The sequence below is a fragment of the Suncus etruscus genome, chromosome 1 (genome assembly GCF_024139225.1).
Source record: "Suncus etruscus isolate mSunEtr1 chromosome 1, mSunEtr1.pri.cur, whole genome shotgun sequence".
Classification (NCBI taxonomy): domain Eukaryota; kingdom Metazoa; phylum Chordata; class Mammalia; order Eulipotyphla; family Soricidae; genus Suncus; species Suncus etruscus.
In genome coordinates, this window is record NC_064848.1 from 196,430,028 (window position 1) to 196,452,177 (window position 22,150).

Genomic DNA, 22,150 nt, shown 5'->3' on the forward strand with positions numbered 1-22,150 from the left:
AAAAAATGTGCTAAGAGATAGCACAGAGGTAGGGTATTTGCTTGCATGCAGCCAACCCAGGACGGATGGTGGTTCAAATCCCAGCAACCCATATGGTCTCCCCAGCCTTCCAGGAGCGATTTCTGAGCACATAGCCAGGAGTAACCACTGAGCACTGCCGTGTGTGACCCAAAAAGCAATATATATATATATATATATATATATATATATATATATATATATATATATATATTATACATATGTATACATATATATAGATCAGAGAACTAGTATAGTATATATACACACACACACACATATATATATATATACATATAGATATATAGATCAGAGAACTAGTGTAACAGGTACTAGTTGCTTTGTATGCAGTCAAGTTGGGTTTAACTCACAGAACATATTTTGTCCATCGAGTCCCACTAGGACTGATTCCTGAATAATCCCTGAGCACAGTCAAGCATGGCCCAAAAACTCCCCAAAAATAAAAAAGAAGAAAATTACAAAAGAAATGCACAGATTAGTTATTTGCAGTGTAAAAAAAAATACACAAGTTAGTGGAGTGAAACACCATGATGTGACTTCAAACAAGAAATATAGTTAGGCATAAATGGCAGTGTTTCTGTGTGTGTATATCTGTGTGTGTGTATGACAGGGCACAGGGGAACAGCCTTGGAAAATTTGTTGCTTAGATGAGAAGCTCAAACAATATTATTAGAGGTTGTTATCAAATTGCATTTCTTAGATCAGCCTAACTTGTCCAGGTGATTCATTCTGCGAAAGAAATAACACACTTGCAGACTGTCAGCTATAAATCTAGAGGAATTAAAAGGTTGGTGGTGGCTTTTTCTGGTTTGTTTTGTGCTTTTGTTTTGTTTTGTTTAGGTTTGGGGGCCACACCCTGCCATACTCAGGGCTTACTCCAGTCTCTGCATTTAAGAATTACTTCTGGCGGGGGTCAGGGGGACCATATGGGATGCTGGGGATCAAACACTGGGTTAGACACATACAAGGCAAGTGCCTTATCTACTCCAACCCTTATTTTGTGTTTTGTTTTCACTTTGCTCAGGAACAAAAGGAATTCCAGAGGTCCCTGCTTCCTTGAAATAAAAAAAGGAGGGGCCAGAGAGGTGCCGCATGTAGTAGGGTGTTTGCCTTGCATGTGGCTAACCTAGGACCGACCGAGGTTCGATCCCCAGGTGTCCCATATGGTCCCCCAATCCAGGAACAATTTCTGAGCTCATAGCCAGGAGAAACCCCTAAGTGTCACCAGGTGTGGCCCCAAAACCAAATACACCAAGAAACAGAAAAATGGGGGAGATTCATCAGCTATATTTAATCAAGTACATACTTACGTTGGTGACTCGTTTCTAATCTGAGTCGACTTCCACTCATGCCTAAAAGGGAATTTTAGGAGCAAGTCCCTTTACTTGGTGCTTGGAAATAAAAGAATGAGTCACTTAAGACTTGATGTCCAAGTCTTGGTGAGTTCTGGCTCTCGTGTTTCTAAATCAACAAACAGCATTGTACAATGGTGCTCGGGCAGGCGGCCAGGAAATGGTGGGTGAACCCCAGTTCTTTCCTCTGTCACAGGAAACGCCAGTGGTCAAGACAGCGTGTCCTCTGCAGGGGGTGGGGGGGAGAAGTCCTCTAAGGAGCCGCCGTCCTGGGAGATGTGCCCAGTGTAACCTGCTGAGTCGTCACCATCCTCGACAGAGCCATTAAGACATGGTCTCCAGAGCCTGTGAGCCACCTTTGTTTTTATTTTGTTTTGTTTTGTTTTGTTTTGGGGTCACACCTGGCAGCACTTAGGGTTACTCCTGGCTCTACGCTCAGAAATCGCTCCTGGCAGGCTCGGGGGCCATATGGGATGCCTGGATTCGAACCACCGTCCTTCTGCATGCAAGGCAAGCACCTTACCTCTGTGCTATCTCTCCGGCTGCCTTCGTTTTGTTTTGTTTTGTTTTTTTGATTTTTGGGCCACACCCGGCGGTGCTCAGGGGTTACTCCTAGCTGTCTGCTCAGAAATAGCTCCTGGCAGGCATGGGGGACCATATGGGACACCGGGATTTGAACCAACCACCTTAGGTCCTGGATCGGCTGCTTGCAAGGCAAACACCGCTGTGCTATCTCTCTGGCCCGGTTTTTTTTGTTTGTTTGTTTGTTTGGTTTGGTTTCATTTTGGAAGTTGGGTTTGTTGGTTTAGGCCACACCTAGATGCTCAAGGCTGATTCCTGGCTCTGCAATCAGGAATCACTTCAGGGAACATTCTTAGTGGGGCTCATGGGACCATATGGGAAGCCAGGGATTGAACTCGGGTCAGCTGCATGCAGGGTAAATATCTTAATCCAGTGGTAGTCTCCTTTAGAGGGGGCTGTCTCAAGGACATCCGCCTGGGCAGGTGAGATCTGCCAGTGGAAAGAGAATACGATTCCCTCCAGGAACCACTTCCTAGGAGCTTGAGAGAAAGCACAGCGGTAAGGCATTTGCCTTGCAAGCAGTCGATCCAGGTCAGACGGTGGTTCGATTTCCGGCATCCCTTATAGGGGGATCGCCTGCCAGGAGCGATTTCTGAGAGCAGAGCCAGAAGTAACCCCTGAGCACCACCGGGTGTGACCCAAAAACAAAACAAAACAAAAGAACCGCTTCCTCCACACATGGCTGGAAGATTCATACCTCCGACATATGATCCCACATTAATGCATAGGGAAAGCACAGACAAGACAGATGCATGAGTGTCCATGTCTTTTCCACTTGGGAGATCCATCCATGTCTGAGTATTAAGGCTTATCAGCCAAGGGGCTCTGGGATCCTGCAAGACCAACTGTTGGCTTGGGCAGCTAGTCAAGCTGTAATGCCTTTTCCCCCTCAGAATTATGCTGTGACCTACACTGTAATTATTCTGGTTCGAATGTGGCAGATCTGCAACCACTCTGCTACAGAAGAGCAATCTCTGCTCTCAGACACAAGCCTGAGCTCGTCCCCAATTTGAGCCCAGCACTACATGATCATGAGCACTGTTAGTGCTGTTAGTTAAGGGGTGACCCCTGAGCATCACCAAGTATTACCAAAAGCAAAAAAAAGAAAGAAAAAAAAAAAAGAGGTGGGGGCTAAGCATAGCATGACAGGTAGGGTGTTTGCCTTGCAAATGACTGGCCCAGGCATTTATTGATCCTCAGCATCCCTTATGGTCCCCCAAGTCTGCCATGAGTGATTTCTGAGCACAGGTGGGTGTGGCCCTTAAGAAAAAAAAAGGAGTATGGTTAGAGAGCATAAACTTTTTTTTTTTTTTTTGTTTTTGGGCCACACCCAGTGATGCTCAGGGGTTACTCCTGGCTGTCTGCTCAGAAATAGCTCCTGGCAGGCACGGGGGACCATATGGGACACCGGGATTCGAACCAACCACCTTTTGGTCCTGGATCGGCTGCTTGCAAGGCAAACACCGCTGTGCTATCTCTCCAGGCCCTAGAGAGCATAAACTTTGCAAAAATTTTGTTTTATTTGATTTGGGGACCACACCCAGTAGGGGTTATTTTTGGTTCTGCACTAAGGTGGAGACCATCTGGGATGCTGGGAATCAAATCCTGATCAGTCATGTGTTAAGACAGGCACTTACCTTCTGTACAATCTCTCCAGTCCCTGATGATCATTTTCTCAAACAATTTTACATTTTCCAGGTATAATTTGCCTGTTTGTATGTTTTTATTTCTTTGCCTTTTAATTGTTTGTTTGGTTTTTGTTTGCTTGTTTAATTTGTTTTATTTTGTTTTGGGGCTACACCCACCAATACTCAGGGGTTACTGCTGGCAGGCTCAAGGAATGGTATAAACGAGCCCGCATGCAAAGCAAATGCCCTACCCTATGTGCTATCGCTCTGGCCCCTGCCTTGAGGGGCCACACCCGGGAGCACTCAGGGGTTACTCCTGACTTTATGCTCAGAAATAGTTCCTGGCAGGCTCGGGGGACCATATGGGATGCCGAAACTTGAACCACCACCTCCTGGGTTGGCCCTGTGCAAGGCAAACGCCTTACCACTGTACGATCTCTCCGCCCTCCCCTGCCTTTTAGTTTTAGCTTTTAGTTTTTGTTTTTTTGTTTTGTTTTGTTTTTTGGGTCACACCCAGCAGCGCTCAGGGGTTACTCCTGGCTTTGTGCTCAGAAATCGCCCCTGGTAGGCACGGGAGACCATATGGGATGCCGGGATTCCAACTACCAACCTTCTGCATTCAAGGCAAACGCCTTACCTTCATGCTATCTCGCCGGCTCTTGTCTTTTAGTTTTAATCTTTGTAACAAACTTAGACTTCATCTGCCATGAAGCCTCCCAAAGTCTTTGCTTTATTACAAATGCCATAAAGTTCCCAAAGGCCACTCTGGGCCAGGGAGGTCAGCCCAGGTAGGACACAGTCTAAAATTTGCCCTTTCCCTCTCTCCACAGTCTGGATTGGCCAGAGGGGCAAAACCTTCCAAACTTGTTACCACAAACCCATTGAGTTCTAGTTCTCTTTTCAGCAAACAGGAGCAGAAATGTCAGCCAGTTTTCAAAAGGTTCTTAGTGACGGGACAAGTTGGTCTCCACACCACATAGTTAAGCAGTGACCACCCTAGGCCCCAGGCAGCTGGCCCAGGAGATTCTCAACAGCCAGCAAGAGAATTCATGGTCCTTAAAAATAAAAAACAGGTTCACAGGAACTGGAGCGATAGCACAATGGATAGAGCATTTGCTTTGCATGCAGTTGACCAGGGTTCCATCCCCAGTATCCCATATTATCCCCTGAGCCTGCCAGGAGTGATTTCTGACTGCAGAGTCAGGAATAACTCCTGAGCAAAACTGGCTGTGCCCCCTCCCCACACACACACAAAACAGGTTCACTGCCTGAACCCTGTATGGGATCAGGGACCAGAGAGAGAACACAAGGCTCAGGTATTTGTCTAGCATGTGGCTAACCCTGTTTCAAGCTCCAGTTTCATTGGTCCCCCTAAACTTGGCTTAGAATGATTTCCTGAGGCCTGAGTGATAGCACAGTGGTAAGGTGTTTGCCTTGCCCATGGCCAATACATGAAGGGCCCCGGTTCGAATTGCCGCATCTCATATGGTCTGGTCCGCCGAGCCTGTCAGAGTGACTTCAGAGCACAGAGCCAGGAGTAAACCCTGAGTGCTGTCGGGTGTGACTCAAAAACCAAAAAAAAAAAAAAAAGAATAATTTCCTGCCCCTCCTACTCAGAAGAGCTGGCAACAGCCCAAGAGCACCGTGGGTACAAAACTACTCTCTTAACCCCCCCAAAAAAAGAAACTTCTATAGCTCTAATCTTCTCTACAAAAAAATTATCTCTGCTAGTCCTCCCAAGTCTAAAATGCTGGACTCTTCATCAGTAAATGTTTCAAATTAAGATGATGACAACTGTCTCTTTATAGTCCCCCATCAGCCTCCAGGGACCTTTAAATGTTCAGAACTTTCCAAAGGGGTTATATTTAGTTCAGAGATGACAGAGAGCGTTACATGAAGAGACAATTCCAATGAGGATTTTTTTTTTAATGAAAACTTCTCTGGGGAATATTACTCCTCCTAATTCTTTATTCTGCAATGACTATCTAAACAGAAAAAGAAAACCACTAGCAACAGTCTCATCTAGACTGCTGTTCAGCTTCATTTTCTCTCCCAGAGCTGTTCTTTCCTGGAACCGGGGAACATTTTATGAGTTAAAATGAGGTTAGCAAAAGAGCAGTACTCTCTAGAACAACTCAAAGTCTCTGATTTTTCATTTAGTTGATTGTGTTGATTTTATCTGGTTTCAAGAAATGTTTTTCCCCTTCTGTTGAAGTAAATGCTAGTGACAATCTAGTAGAGAAAAAGGGAAAAACAATTGATGGAGGGCCGGAACAGTAGTACAGTGGTAGGGTGCTTGCCTTGCATGGAAGCCTGGGTTCAATTCCCAGCATCCCATTCGGTCCCCTGACAGGAATAATATCTAAACACAGAGCCAGGAGTAAGCTGAGCACTGTCAGATATGGGAACACCCCACACACACGCACATATGAAATAAAGAAAGGAAAAAACCAACAGGGGCCAGAGAGATAGCACAGTGGTAGGGCATTTGCCTCGCATGAGGCCAACCCAGGAGAGAGGATAGTTTGATTCCCGGCATCCCACAGGTCCCCTGAGCCTGCTAGGGACAATTTCTGAGCTCAGAGTCAGACCATGAATGTCGCCGGGTATGGCCCCAAAATTAAAAAAATAAAGAAAAAAACACAGCATCTATCAAGCCCAATGCTGAATATTGTTTTTAATTGTTTTGCTTTACTACTTAGGGATCAAACTCAGACTCTCCACCAAGAGAAGAGGGTCCTCCCCAGCCTGGCCTAGTGGTGGCACCTGGCATTTTCCGTAACCTTCCAAAAATCTCAATTCACTCATATGCTAAGGAAAAAAGAACTTGCCAGTCCTCCTGCTTCCCATGCCAGAAAGGTCAAGGGAAAAGAAAGGACAGGGAGGACTGTTTCTCACAGGGATTCCCAAATATCTGCCTCCTTCTCAAAAATACAGACATTGCTACTAATTAACTGTGGTGGTTAAACAAAAACAAGCCCCAGACTGTTGAATCAGGTCCCAAACAAATTAACATTTAAAGCCAAAGTTAAGTTTCCACAGCCCAAGTGACAGTTCAGCAGGCTGACTCACCTGCTTTGTCTACCAGAGGCCCAGGTTCGATTCCTTGTGCACCCCCAGAAATGACCCTCCCACAAACAAAGCTAGAAAGGAGACCAGAGCCCCACCATGAGGTGGCCTAAAAGACAGAGAGAGAGAGAGAGAGAGAGAGAGAGAGAGAGAGAGAGAGAGTGAGAGAGAGAGAGAGATCCAAAAATCTACCAAAGTCTTTGTAATCATCTTCTTTGAAGACACAGCTAAACTGCTGCTTAGTTTTAGTTTTTAGGGTGATCGGGGAAACAGAAAGATTGGAGGGATTGGGGTTCACTGCCTGTTTGGACTTGCTACCACTAATCTCCCCAAATTCCTCATTAATCACCTGCTTTGGTTGTTCATCTGGGTCTACTTCGACTTTGAAATCCTCTGTCAAGCTTAGCCGACAAAACAGAAAACCACTTTGGAATAAATATGACCTTAACCTAAATCACGCTTTGGTGCAAATGAATTATCCACAATTATGTGATAATTACATATTATATTACAGGTGGAGTCCATTTCAATGACCAATTAAGAAAGTAAGGGCGGGCACCTCATGCAGTGGAATACAATGACTTCACCTGCAAGTTGTGAGGATTTTAATACCAGCAAACACACACATACACACACACACACACACACACACACACACACACACACACACACACACACACACACACAGTGTGTGGGGAAAGAGCTCTCTTGGGTTTTCAAGCTAACCTGAAAAGGAAGGGAATTTGCAAGCAGTAGTAGAGAAGGGTCTAGAACTGGTTACACCTTCCCAGTCATCAGCAATTTTTTGTTATCATTCGATGCAGTTCCATTATGGCCCCGTAGATTCCAAACTCCCGTTCATAAAATCCTTCAGAGATGGAACACAAACAGCACTACACTACACTACAGTACACTACACTACACCAGCTGAGCTCTTTTGCTCAGATGCCCAGGGCTAGCAAATCCATCTTTTCCAAAACTGATCTGGTTAACCAGTTCCATTCATTCCCTTCCCACCCTTTCTATCTTGCTGTGTGCTGCTGCTGCTGTTTGCCAAGTCTGGGTGTGCCCCCCCCCAATCCCACATAGCACCCATCCTTCAAGATCTTCCTCAGGCACTCGCCTTCCAATGCTAACCCAGCAGCTTCACACCATTGATCTTAACGTTTTGTAATGAGAGTTACTTAGATCTTGCCTTAGCCCATCTACTACTATGGCCTTGAACACTCTCTCTGGTTGACAAATGAAGACAGTGTCTCTGGCACACAGCCGGAACCCCCATCCCCAAATTCCTGGATAAATTATCTTGTTCTCTCTCAAAGTATCCAGCCAGCCCTTTCCTCGAGGTAGTTAGTAGTGGACTCCACACCCTCTCTGGGAGTTTAGCTGCACAGTATTTATTGCAATGCATAAAGCGGTCTTCGTGGCTATCTTGGGGTGTCCCACCAAACCACACTGTGAGTGTCCCATTGCGCTGTCTGGCTTCCTTCATTCACTCCAGGTCGGTCCCTGGCCCATGGGCTCAGCAATTGGGAAAACACCCAAAAGGTAGCAAGGACAAGGCAGAGCAGGTAGAAAGGGAAGCTGAGGCCTGAAGAATGCTCAGTGAGTCACCGTTTCCTGTATTATGATAGAATGAGCGATTCCGGGGTGGGGATGGTGGTAGGTGGGTGGGTGCCTTGGGAGATCAGAACCGGTGCAGCGCGTAAGGGTCCGAACCCATGGCCAGGGCCGCGGGCGGGACCCTGGAACCCTGGAACCCCGGGCCGTTGGGGGTACCCACGTGCTGGAGCGCCCCTTAGTGGCCGCACCACAGCACCCCCGGCTGCTCCGGGCTCTCCTGCAGACCAGACCATGCTTCCCCGCGGCGCAAGAAACAAGAGACGCACAAAGTTTGCGAGCCAGGAGGTTCACGAAAGGTCGAACCAAGCCGGGTCCGAGGGGATTAAGTGCGAGGGAGCCTCGGTACCTGGGCATGACGTTTTTGGGGGGGACGACTACAAGAAGATCCAGACACCCCTGGGGCTCCCTTACACACCCTTAATGGGGTTGGGACCTCCAAGATGCAAAGTAGGGGTGAATGGGGTTGGGATGCTGAGTTGTTTTGCAGCCAGGGCGGGAGTGGGGGGCTCTGGGCCCACACCCTCAAGGGATGCCCCACCTCCCCATTCCCACCCATTCCATTCCTGTAGCCGGGGCATGCTTGGGTAAGGAAGGCTCTGGGCTTTGCATGATTCATTGCAAGGAGCAAAGAAAGGGGTTTTGGGGGGACGCGCACCAAATCCTTTTGGTGCATTTCTGCACACCCTGGATAACGGATAGCAATCAGGGTCCACCTGAACGAAGTCCACCGCCCTCCCCATCACTCCTGAGTCCTGCCAGAGTGACAAGTGCCAACAGCACGGACCCATTCCGGCCTTGGTGGCATGGCATGGCATGGTGGTGGTTGCACGGGGAAGAGTGGATTGGAGAGGTGGCAGGAGCAAATGTGGGGGGAACCCGGTGGCAGGGCCGGGCAGGGCCGGACGCGGCTCTTCCTTACCTCGTCCACGGTGAGCGGCATGCAGATGCGATATTCCTTCAGCAGCATGGTTTGGGCAGCCGAGGCCCCGCCGGGGCGCGGGAGAAGAAGAGGGGTCCAAGGGGGTGGTGCACGGAGGTGCCCCTTGCAAGTGCAGCAGAAACAGCAGCAGTAGGAGCCGAAGAGGCGACCCCCAGGAGCCTGGAGCGCGAGGGACCTGCTGGCGAGGCTTGCCCGGCGTTGGTGGTAGTGGTGCTGAGTGCTGGGTGCCGAGTGCTGGGTGCTGGGTGCTGGGTGCGCTCAGCTCCGGGCTTCCCAGAGCATGTCAGAGCTGTGCCAACGTTGCGTCCGGCTGTCGGCGGCTGGGCTCCCCGCGCCTCTTAGCACACGCAGAGGTCGGTGCTCCGGGATCGGATCGTGCTGTTTGTTGCAAAGTCAGGCAGAGGAGGAGGAAGAGGTGGAGGAGGGAGAGGAGGAGGAGGAAGAGGAGGGAGCACTCCACTCGCTCACTGGCCGGAGGGAGGACGGTTCCGACCCGCAGCTGGGAAAGCCAGCTAGCCAGCAAGCCAGCAAGCAAGCGCGAGGAGTGGCCACCGGCCAGATCAGGGCATGCCCGGCGGGAAGGCAGGCGGGCGAGGTTGTAGTAGGAGAAGAAAGGAGTGGAGGGAGAAAATAAAAAAAAAATCAAATAAAGAAAAAAAGAGAGAGGAGAGAGAGTGGGTGGGGAAAAAAGGAAAGAAAAAGAAAAAAGAAAAATTTTTGCAAATGCAAATGCAATAATCCAAGGCACCTAAATCTCCCTCGTCTGGATCCAAGTGGGGGACTAGCAACTACAGAGCCGGGCTGGAAGCACCCCGAACCTGGAGCGCGCCCCGCGTCCTGTAATGTCACCGGGAACACATCGCCGCCGGCGCCAGCGATGCCGGCTTCCCAGACAAAGGCTCGCTCGGCTCGGCTCGCTCGGCTCGCTCGGGCTCCACTCTGCGGGCGGTAAACAACCAGCTTTCCAGCTCTGGGTCTTTGCAAAGCTCCGGGGCCGACAGCCGGACAGACGGACGGGCCGACGGACAGACCGACAGACCGACGATCGGCCGACCAGGCTGCTCCGGAGAAAGGAGAAAAGCAGCCGCCCCCTTCTGCCTGGCTCGGCTCTTGTCTTCCTTCTCGGGGCAGCCGAGGACTCCCCTCCCTGAAGCTGCTTGCACCCCAAGTCGGCCTGGCCTGGGCGGCCCCCCAACCCGAGCCCCGCTTTGGCCCCCCGAGTGTCTCTCTCTGCACGGTGCTCGGGCGAGTTTTTTTTTGGCAACGCCGGCCACCTCGCCTCGCCTCGCCGCCGCGGCCCGGAGTGTGAGTGTCCGCGCCGAGCTAGCTGCAGTGCCGCGGGGCCGGGGTGGGGGGGAAGGCGGGTGCGGGAGGAGCGAGCGGCGAGCCAGCCCCGGCTGACATCAGCAAGCGGCCGCTTCGGGGAGGGTTAGCCCCAGCCGGCCAATGGGGAAATGGCACCGGTGGTGGAGGATTTAAACAAAACAGCGTGGCTCGCCCGTGCCTCTGCCAGCTCGGAGCCCCGAGGCGCTTAGCTCGGTCCTGGGAGGAGTCCTTGGAGTCCCGGGGTCCCGTGCAAAGAGAGACAGGCCGGCCCGTGCCAAGCAAGCATGCAAGCAAGCAAGCAAGCAAGCAACCAAGCAACCAAACAACCAAGCAACCAAGCAAGCAAGCAGGCAGGCGAGGTCCGGGAAAGGTGCATGCATTATTTATTTGTTTGTTTGTTTATTTATTTATTCATTCTTTTCCTCCTTATGTGGAGAGGAAAAAGAAAGGGGGTGTCTGTCCTCCTGTTTTCTTCCCATGTGGCCTGAGTGTCACCGTGCCCCGCCCTCAGAACACCCTAAGAAGGCTGCCCGGTTCCAAGGGAGAGCACGTTCTTGACCTTTTGGAGAAGGTCTTTTTTTATTTATAAAGACTTTTCTCCTCCCCTTCCCAGCGCCTTGACTTTGCCCCAGCTCTTCTTTTCAACTTCACCCAAGCTCAAGGAGAATCTCCAAGCCGGGTTTGAAGGCTTAGAGAGCTAACTAACCACTTTGCCTGCCCGGTGGCCTGGCTGCAAGGGACAGAATCCTGGAAAATGGGGAAGTGTCACCGTGTAGAAGCAAAACCCAGTGTAAACAAGAAGACCCGAAACCCCAGGGCACAGGAAGCAGACGTGACCTTTCACCTCCCCCTGGCCTGGTCTGTGGGCTGTGCGAAGCTGCAAAAGTGGGGTTTGGCCAGAGCACAGCGGGTAGAGGGCGTTTGCCTTGCAAGCGGCCAACCCGGGTTGTTTCCTGGCATCCCATATGGTCCTCCCATCCTGAGCACCGCCAGGAGTGTGATTCCTGAGCACAGTGTTAGAAGCCCAAAGTTCTACAGGGTGTGTCCCCGCTCCCCCCCCCCCAAAAGAGATTAGGTTTGGTGTCAGCTCAACTCTCAAGTTCAGAAAGGCACAGTGAAATGTCAATGAAAATGCCGGGAGTGTTGGTATTTCATGCATATTAAACAGATCCCTCCTTTTAGCCACAAGAGGCACATTCTTCGTCCTTGGGAAGCTGCCTTCTAACTGCTGAAGTCTGGTTTTCATTTGTCTGGTATTTTCAAGCTTGTTTTTCCCAAAAAGTTGCGGGATGAGAAATACAGCAGTTGCCTTGATGCAGAATAACCTGCACGCCTTTTCTTTTCTCAAGGGAAGAGGGAGAGGGGAGAAGGAAAAAAAAAGTCATGCTCTGAAATCCTGCAGCTATTCCTGGAACTTGGACTTGAGCTGGATTCCATATTCTAGTTCCTTAGGTCCTGATTGATAAGGAATTAACCTGTGTGATTAGAGAGGGCTGGTGGTGATGGAGGTCTTCCAGATGGAGGGAGGAATTTAGAACCGTGTGAGCTTGAGACAAAGCCCCTTTGTCTTGGAGGATACCTTTGCATCTTCTCAAACACTGTTGTCTAGATTAATGTTCCCCAGACTTGGCTCAGAAATAGGCGCAGTGACTAATGAAAGCGAAGCCGAATTCCTCGAGGTGGGAGAGCTAAATCTGACACTGTGAGGCTGAAGAATAACACATGAAAGCCTGTGATGGGGAACGGAGCTCAAGCTGTTTGACTTCTGACTGGAAAACAAGTCAAGTGTCTTGTCTTGGCTGGGTTCTGGCTCCCCTGAGATCCCTTCCCCCTGGGCACCCTAGAGATTGGGCTGGCTATGCCCATAGGCACCTGGTCTCCAGGTGGACACTCTCGCAGGCTTCCTTAGCCCTTTCCAGAACTTAGTTCTTTTTATTTATTTATTTATTTATTTATTTTGGTTTTTGGGGCCACATCCGTTTGATGCTCAGGGGTTACTCCTGGCTAAGTGCTCAGAAATTGGGGGGGACTATATGGGACACCAGGGGATCGAACCACGGTCCTTTCTTGGCTAGCGCTTGCAAGGCAGAAACCTTACCTCTAGCGCCACCTCTCCAGCCCCCCCAGACCTTAGTTCTTGTCCCTGTTTGTTGGGGCCGGGGAATCACACATTTCTCACACTGCAAACCACCATGATGGACTGGTTGCCCTGACCCGTCTCCTAAGCTGGATTCTTTTTCCTTTAGTGCATCCGCATGCCTGACCACATTCATCCTGCCCCTGCCTCTTTCTGCTTAGTTTTTCTGGCTGGAGGATTAAGCTCTTGAATCACCATTCTTCCTTTCCACATGACCCTTCCCAGATCATCCAGCCTCAAGAGACACATCTGTGTGCAAGGGAAAAAGGTCTCCACTCTCTTCCTGATTGTTTGGGAGGGAATGTCAATGCTTCTCAGAGAATCTCTACAGACACACAGAAAGACACACACACACACACACACACATTTCCTCCATCCCTCCAGGCCCTCAATTTTCTGCAGGTCACTAGCTATCTATGCTTCTGCAAAATAAGTCTTCTGTTGGCTGGGTTGGGATGGCAGGATGGGAGAGGCCAGAGACCAAGGAGAGGGGTCTGAATTAGATGACAAATGAGGGAAAGAGAATTAAAAGCTCTGGAGAGTGGAGGGGCATTGGTGGTGGGAATGTTGCACTGGTGAAGGGGGGGGGTTGTTTCTGTTTATGACTGAAACCCAACTACAATTATGCTTGTAATCATGGTGCTTAAATAAAGATTCAAAAAGAAAAAAGAAAAATGACATACTTTAAATATGAGTGATTAGAGAAGATCCAAACAGTAAATAAAACCAAAATGAAAAAAGATAAAATAGAAAAGCTCGGGAGAGGACGTGCTGATGTGAGGACTGTTTGGTTTTCACGCACTGGGTGCTTGGAGGAGGGAAGGACCCAGGGCGCCTGTGTTCATTCATAACTCATGGACCTGGAGGGGGGACCACGCCATCTACTGGCCAGCAAAGTGATTTACAAGAAATTTTTCATTCAGCCTGCGAAGAGCTTTGTTTCACTAACCAAGGATTCCCATGCAAGTATTTTCGATGAGCTTTAAATTAGGCGGTGCTACCATCCTTAAAAAATGGATAGTATGGGGCCGGTGAGGTGGCGCTAGAGGTAAGGTGTCTGCCTTGCAAGCGCTAGCCAAGGAAGGACTGCGGTTCGATCCCCCCGGCGTCCCATAGGGTCCCCTCAAGCCAGGGGCAATTTCTGAGCATTTAGCCAGGAGTAACCCCTGAGCATCAAACTGGTGTGGCCGAAAACAAACAAACAAACAAACAAACAAAAAAGGATAGTATGGAGAGTGTAAAACAGTAAAAACAATCTGGGGCTGGAGCGATAGGACAGCAAGTACATAGGGTGTTTGCCTTGTATGTGACAGGCCCAGGTCCTATCACCTGCATTCCATGTGCCCCTACTCCCCCAAAACCAGCTGGAATAATACCTGAGTACAAAGCCAGGAGTAACCCTTGAACATCGCTGGATATGACCCAAAAATCAAATAAATAAAATGTACAATCTACTGGAGCTGTGGCACAGTGGTAGGGCATTTGCTTTGTATGCAGCTGACCTAGGATGGACCACAGTTCGATCCCCGGCATCCCATATGGTCCCCCCAGGCCAAGAGCAATTTCTGAGCGCATAGCCAGGAGTAAGTGACCCCTGAATGTCACCAGGTGTGGCAAAAAAATGTACAATCTAAAGTTACTGTGCATCATACTTTTTTTTTGTTTTTGTTTTTGTTTTGAGGGGCATGCTTAAGGGTTTCTCATCTCTGTGCTCAGGAATCTCTCCAACCCATAACCATGAGATAAGGGACTAATATCTAAGATATACAAGGTACTGACAGAACTTAACAAGAAAAAAAATCTAACCCCATTAAAAAATGGGGAGAAGAAATAAACAGACACTTCTTCAAAGAACAAATACAAATGGTCAAAAGGCACATGAAAAAAAATGTTCCACATCACTAATCATCAGGGAGATGCAAATCAAAACAACAATCTCACACCACAGAGACTGGCACACATCACAAGAACAAGAACTACCGGGGCCGGGTGGTGGCGCTAAAGGTAAGGTGCCTGCCTTGCCTGCGCTAGCCTTGGACGGACCGAGGTTCGATCTCCCGGTGTCCCATATGGTCCCCCAAGCCAGGAGCAACTTCTGAGCGCATAGCCAGGAGTAACCCCTGAGCGTTACCGGGTGTGGCCCAAAAACAAACAAACAAAAAAAAACAAAACAAACAAACAAAAAAAAAAGAACAAGAACTACCGTGCTGATGGGATGTGGGGAGAAAGGAACTCTCATGCACTGTTGGTGGGAATGCCATCTAGTCCAGCCTTTATGGAAAACAATATGGAGATTTCTCAAAAAACTGGAAATTGGGCTCCTATGTGATCCAGCTATACCACTCCTAAGGATATACCCTAGTAACACAAAATGCAATACAAAAATGTCTTCTGCACACCTATATTAATTGCAGCACTATTTACAATAGCCAGACTCTGGAAACAACCAAGATGCCCTTGAACAGATGAATGGCTAAAGAAACTGTGGTACATGTACATAATGAAATATTATGCAGTCGTCGGGAGAGATTAAGTCATGACATTTTCCTATACATGGTTGTACATGGAAACTATTATGCTGAGGAATAACTGGTGGTGCTCAGGGGACCATATAGGATGCTGGGGGACCTCTACCTGCAAGACAAATGCCCTACCCCCTGGGCTATCACTTGGGCTCCCCATTTTTTTTTTTTTTTTTTTTTTTTTTTTTTGGTTTTTGGGCCACACCCGGTGACGCTCAGGGGTTACTCCTGGCTATGCGCTCAGAAGTCGCTCCTGGCTTGGGGGACCATATGGGACGCCGGGGGATCGAACCGCGGTCCGTCTCCTAGGCTAGCGCAGGTAAGGCAGGCACCTTACCTCGAGCGCCACCGCCCGGCCCCGGGCTCCCCATTTTTAAAAAGTGAAAAGCTTGGAGGCTGGAGCAACAGCACAGCAGGAAGAATGTTTGTTTTGCATGTGGCTAACCCAGATTTGATTCCCGGCATCCCATATGGTCCCCAGAGCCTGCCAGGAATGATGTCTGAGCGCAGAGACAGGAGTAGCCCTGTGCACTGTTGGGTGTGGCCCCAAAACCAAAAATAAATACATTAATAAATATAGGCACCCCAGGAGCCAGAGCAATAACAAAGCAGGTAGGATGTTTGCCTTTAAATTGCCTGAAATCCCCAGAACCCCATATGGGTACCACCAGAGTTAGGAGAAAGCCTTGAGCACCTCTGAGGGTGGCCCCAAAACAAACAAAAAATGGGGTACCTCCTCCTGCCAGATAACTCAACTTCTTTTTTTTTTTTTTTTTTTTTTTTGGTTTTTGGGTCACACCCGGTGGCACTCAGAGGTTAGTCCTAGCTCTGCGCTCAGAAAATCTCTCCTAGGGGCCGGCCGGTGGCGCTAAAGGTAAGGTGCGCCTGCCTTGCCTGCGCTAGCCTTGGACGAACCTCGGTTCGATCCCCCAGTGTCCCATATGGTCCCCCAAGCCAGGAGCAACTTCTGAGCGCATAGCCAGGAGTAACCCCTGAGCGTTACTGGGTGTGGCCCAAAAACCAAAAAAAAAAAAAAAAAGAAAATCTCTCCTGGCCAGCACTGGGGACCATTTGGAATGCCGGGATACAAACCAAGTCAGTCCTGATTAGCCACTTGCAAGGCAAATGACCTACTGCTGTTCTATCGATCTGGCCCGACTCAACTTCTTTTTATGTTTGTTTTTTGTTTTGAAGCCACATCCAGCAGCACACAGGAGTTTCTCCTTGCTCTGCACTCAGAAATTACTCCTGGTAGGTTCTGGGTTCTATATGGGATGCCAGAAATAGAACCCAGGTCTGTCCCAGATCAGAAGGTTGCAGGCAAACACCCTATCCACTGTGTTATCGCTCCGGCCCCAAGATAGCTCAACTTCTGAAAGCATGATTTTTTTTTCTTTTTTTTTTTTTTGGTTTTTGGGCCACACCGGTAACGCTCAGGGGTTACTCCTGGTTATGCACGCAGAAGTCGTTCCTGGCTTGGGGGACCATATGGGACGCTGGGGGATCAAACCACAGTCCATCCTAGGCTAACACTGGCAAGGCAGACACCTTACCTCTAGCGCCACCATGCCGGCCCCCTGAAAGCATGATTTGTGTGTGGGCAACACAATTGACTACCTGGTACCAAATGCAGAATGACCAGGAAACAGCTCTGGGTGTGGCCGCCAAAATAAACAAAACAAAACCAAAAATGAGGATGGGGCATAAAGTACTAAAAACAACAGCAAAAGATGTAGCTCACAGTGATGAAAGACAGAGCCAAGGGCAGAGGAGTGGCCCTAGCTTGCAAGAGTTCTGCAGAGATCAGTCTCAAACAGAAAGACTCTGAAGGCAGGGTTGGTGGGGAAGAATGATTCACCCCCAAAACAATCATCTGAGGTGCTTTCGCATCACATTGTTTTCTGAGATATTTACATGCCCCCTGAAACCTTCTATTGTGCAGGGAAAAAAACCCAAAAGATCTTGTTTTATTTACACCAAGGCAATCACTTACCCATGTACTGTCTCTTCAGCTCCCAGAGATCTTGGCTTCCTCTGGTACGTGACCAGGTAAAGAAGAGCAATCCAGGGTCTTTGTGACCCTCTTCAAGTCCTGGTTCATTCCCAGAAGACCCCAAGAATTTCTCACATTGTTCATTTCTTCCCTACTCACTTTACAACGAGGTGGGTGTTGGCCCTATCTCCTGTGCAAGTAAGTCTTTCCCTTTCTAGACCACCCAGGCTAGACCAGCCAGGTTCCTATTGGGAACTATTATTATTGGGTTTTGCTTTTTTTTTTTTTTTTTTTTGGTTTTTTGGGCCACACCCGGCGGTGCTCAGGGGTTACTCCTGGCTATCTGCTCAGAAATAGCTCCTGGCAGGCATGGGGGACCATATGGGACACCGGGATTCGAACCAACCACCTTTGGTCCTGGATCGGCTGCTTGCAAGGCAAACGCTGCTCTGCTATCTCTCCGGGCCCAGCTTTTTCTTTTTTTTTGGTTTTTGGGTCACACCTGGCAGCGCTCAGGGGTTACTCCTGGCTTTATGCTCAGAAATAAATCACTCCTGGCAGACATGGAGAACCATATAGAATGCAGGGATTGCTATCTCTCCAGCCCCGGGGTTTTGCTTTTTATTTGGGGGCCATATCCAGTGCAAAGTTGATCAGGGGCATCTCTCAGTTTGGAACTATTGGAGGTTGCTCCTGTACTCAAGGACCATGTGGTCCTAAGGATTGAACCCAGGCCTCTTGCATGTGATGCTTGGTCTTGCTTTGTTGAGGTCTCTCCTTTGGGTGTGTGTGTGTGTGTGTGTGTGTGTGTGTGTGTGTGTGTGTGTGTGTGTGTGTGTTGGGGGATTTTGTTTGATTGTCACACCTGGACGTGCTCAGGGGTTACTCCTGGTTCTGTGCTCGACGATCATTCCTGGTGTTGCACAGGGGCCATATGCAGTGATGGGGACTGAACCTGGGTTAGCATGTGCAAAACAAGCATCCTACCCCTGCACTATATCTCTCTGACCCATTTGATATTTGTATCACCCTACTAGGGTATAAAAGCTTGCAACCTACTCTATAAGCTTTTAGTTGCTTCCAGTGATGTTCTGGAACCATGGAATGGATTAGCTATTCACAAGACAAATATCTTAATCCCTGTACTATATCTCCAGCCATCATTTTGGGGGTTTTGTTTTAATTTTAATATTTTGGGGGGAGGTAGTTTGGGACACACCTGGCAATGCTCAAAGATTACTCCGGGCTCTACACTCAGAAATCACTCCTGTCGGGCTTGAAGGATCATATGAGATGCCAGAGATTGAACTCTCTTGGTAGGTCCCAGGTCAGCTGCATGCATGTGCTATCACTGTGCTATTGCTCCGGCACCTTAATTTTAATATTCTTCCTCTCTCCCTCCTTTATCTATTGTTGTATTGTTGAAGGAGCACAATAGCTATATGTTAGAGGTGTGTGTGTGTGTGTGTGTGTGTGTGTGTGTGTGTGTGTGTGTTGTTTCTGGGTCAAATTCAACCTTATTGAAATTTGACACCAGATAATTCTGTGTTGTTGGGAATCACTTTTGTTTTGTTTTGTTTTGTTTTTTGGGTCACACCGGCAGCACTCAGAGGTTACTCCTGGTTCTGTGCTCAGAAATCACTCCTGGCAGGCTGGAGGGACCATGTGACATGCCCAGATTCAAACCACCACCGTCCTTTTGCATGCAAGACAAATGCCCTATCTCCATGCTATATCTCTGGCCCCCAGGGGAATCACTTTTTTTTTTTTTTTTTTGTGGTTTTTGGGTCACACCCGGCAGTGCTCAGGGGTTATTCCTGGCTCCAGGCTCAGAAATTGCTCCTGGCAGGCACGGGAGGACCATATGGGACGCCGGGATTCGAACCGATGACCTCCTGCATGAGAGGCAAACGCCTTACCTCCATGCTATCTCTCCGGCCCCGGGAATCACTTTTTAATAGCATCTGTAACCTTTAAATAGCAGCAGAAAATCACAGCCTCTCCCTCATCTGCTTGTTCTCTCTCTCTCTCTCTCCTCTCTCTCTCTCTCTCTCTCTCTCTCTCTCTCTCTCTCTCTCTCTCTCCCCTCTCTCTCTCTCTCTCTCTCTCTCTCTCTCTCTCTCTCTCTCTCCTCTCTCTGTCACACTCACACACAACTACATATTAGAGATATAGAGAAGGAAACTCCTGCAGCTGGAACCACTGGATTAGCATTATTTTCTGTCATCTCATCTAACTAGGCAGCTACTGCAGTCAGCAGCTTTGGGTGCCAGGCTTTCAAATTGTGAACACTGGGACTAATGAACTAATGAGGGCAGGAGTGAAACAGAGCTGCTGCCTCATCAGGCTCTAAAGCGGCCCCTTCTCATTCCCTTGTTCCTCTTTACATCTCCAAATTCAGCCCACACTGTCCTTGGGGAGAGTATTTGCACATAAGATGTGCAAATCTTTTTTTCTTTTTGGTTTTTGGAAAACACCCGGTGGCACTTGAGTTACTCCTGATGCTACACTCAGAAATTACATCTGGATAGCTCAGGGACCATCTGGGATGCCAGGGATCAAACCCTGGTCTGTCCTTGATCAGATACCTGCAAGGCAGACATTCTACTGCTAGCCTATCACTTCAGCCCCAAGACATGCAATTTTGGTTTTCTTTCTTTTCTTTTCTTTCTTTTCTTTTTTTTGGTTTTGGGTTTTGGGTCTCAACTGGTGGCGCTCAGGGTTCACTCATGGCTCTGCACTCAGAAATCGCCCGACAGGATGGGGACCATATGAGATGTCAGGATTCGAACCACCGGCCATCCTGGATTGGCTGCATGCAAGGCAAATGCCCTTTGTGCTATCTCTCTGGCCCCAATTTTGGTTTTCTTTTTTGGAGGGGATATTTTGGGGTTTTTATGTTTTGTTTTTTTTTTGTTGTATGTTTGTTTGTGTAACACACCCATCGGCACTCAGGGATTACTCCTGTCTCTGTGCTCAGAAATCACTCCTGCTAGGCTCAGGTGACCATATGGGATGCTAGGGATTGAACCCAGGTCCGTCCTGAGTCAGTAGCATGCAAGGCAAACACCCTACGGCTGTGCTATCACAAATGTGCAATTCTAAAAAATTTGTCTCTTCTTACTCTTTTGGTGTTTTTTTGAGGGGAGGATTGTTGTTGCTTGCTTGTTTGTTTTAGGGGCCACATCCAGCAGTCAGGGGTTACTCCTGACTCTTCAATTCAGAAATCACTCCTGGCAGGTTCAGCAGACCAAATGAGATGCCAGGGATCAAACCAGGGTCAGCTTCATGCAAGGCCTTACTGACTGTGCTATCTATCGCTCTGAACCCTCTTTTGGTGTTTTTTTGATTTTGCTTCAGGCCACACTGGACAGTTCCGGGTGCTACTCTGAGTTTATGCTAGAGGGATCTGGGGTGGAGATCCAAGAGTTCTGGAACGAAAGCCTGCATTCCTGTTCTTTGAGCTTCTCACTGTCCCCTCCTTCATGTATTGCCTCATTCATTGTGTTGCTGTGTCAAAATGTGGATTCCAGCACATTCATCCTGTAATCTGAGTTAGGAGTCTTAAAAAAATCTATCATGGGGCCGGAGAGATAGCATGGAGATAGGGCATTTATTTGCCTTGCATGCAGAAGGACGATGGTTAGAATCCCGGCATCCCATATGGTCCCGAGCCTGCCAGGAGTGATTTCTGAGCATAGAGCCAGGAGGAACCCCTGAGCACTGCTGGGTGTGACCCAAAACCCAAAAGAAAAAAAAAACTATCATTGTTTATTTTTATTTATTTATTTATTTATTTATTTTGGTTTTTGGGCTACACCCGGCGTTGCTCAGGGGTTACTCCTGGCTATCTGCTCAGAAATAGCTCCTGGCAGGCACGGGGGACCATATGGGACACCGGGATTCGAACCAACCACCTTTGGTCCTGGATCGGCTGCTTGCAAGGCAAACGCCGCTGTGCTATCTCTCTGGGCCCTATCATTGTTTATTTTATGGTTCCAACTTTGGTCAACTCTCATAACTTACTCCCAGGTTCTCTCTTTTTGTTGTGTTTTGTTTTGGGTACCACACCTGGTAGTGCTCAAGGGCTGCTCCCATTCTCCCAGCTCTGTGTTTAGAGATTGTTCCTGATCTATCCAGGGAATCATGTGATACTGGGGATGGAACTCAGTGTACCTGCATGCGTACAGTGTGCTTTGCTTGAGGGAGAATTGGCTTTGATGCCTCGTACCATATAGTTCCCCATGCATTTTCCAAAGAAGCTCCAGAGAACAGAGCCAGGAGTAAGCCAAGAACACTGCTTTTCAAAAAGGTTTTCTTTTTATCTTTTCCTTCCTTCCTTCCTTCCTTCCTTCCTTCCTTCCTTCCTTCCTTCCTTCCTTCCTTCCTTCTTTTTCTTTCTTTTTCTTTTTGGGCCATATTCAGAGTTGTTCAGAACTTACTCCTGATTCTGTGCACAGAAAACCCAGGGGTGCCAAAGAATCAAACCCAGGTCAGCCACATGCAAGGCAAGCATCTTATTTGCTATACTACTGCTCCTCATAAAAAGAATTTTTTTTTTGTTTTTGGGTCACACCCGGTGATGCTCAGGGGTTACTCCTGGTTCTATGCTCAGAAATCGCTCCTGGCAGGCTCAGGGGGCCATATGGGATGCCAAGATGAGAATCACCGTCCTTCTCATGCGAGGCAAATACCCTACCTCCATGCTATCACACCGGCCCCTTGCTTAACTTTTTTTTGAGGGGGGGGGGTCACACCCGGCAGCGCTCAGGGGTTACACCTGGCTCTACGCTCAGAAATCGCTTCTGGCAGGCTCGAGGGACCATATGGGATGCCGGGATTGGAACCACCGTCTTGTCTTTTTGCATGCAAGGCAAACGCCTTACCTCCATGCTATCTCTCCGGCGGTGCTCAGTGGTTCCTCCTGGCTATCTGCTCA

General features: G+C 48.7%; 1 protein-coding gene across 1 annotated transcript in view; it reads right to left on the reverse strand.

Annotated features, from left to right (window-relative positions):
- Positions 1 to 9,866, reverse strand: part of PITPNC1 (phosphatidylinositol transfer protein cytoplasmic 1) — a 284,015-nt gene extending 274,149 nt beyond the window's left edge. Inside the window, exon 1 of the mRNA XM_049781848.1 lies at positions 9,213 to 9,866. Coding sequence (XP_049637805.1) covers positions 9,213 to 9,260 — 48 coding nt within the window. The 5' untranslated portion in view covers positions 9,261 to 9,866. The remainder of the gene's footprint in view (positions 1 to 9,212) is intronic.
- Positions 9,867 to 22,150: the final 12,284 nt, after the last annotated feature.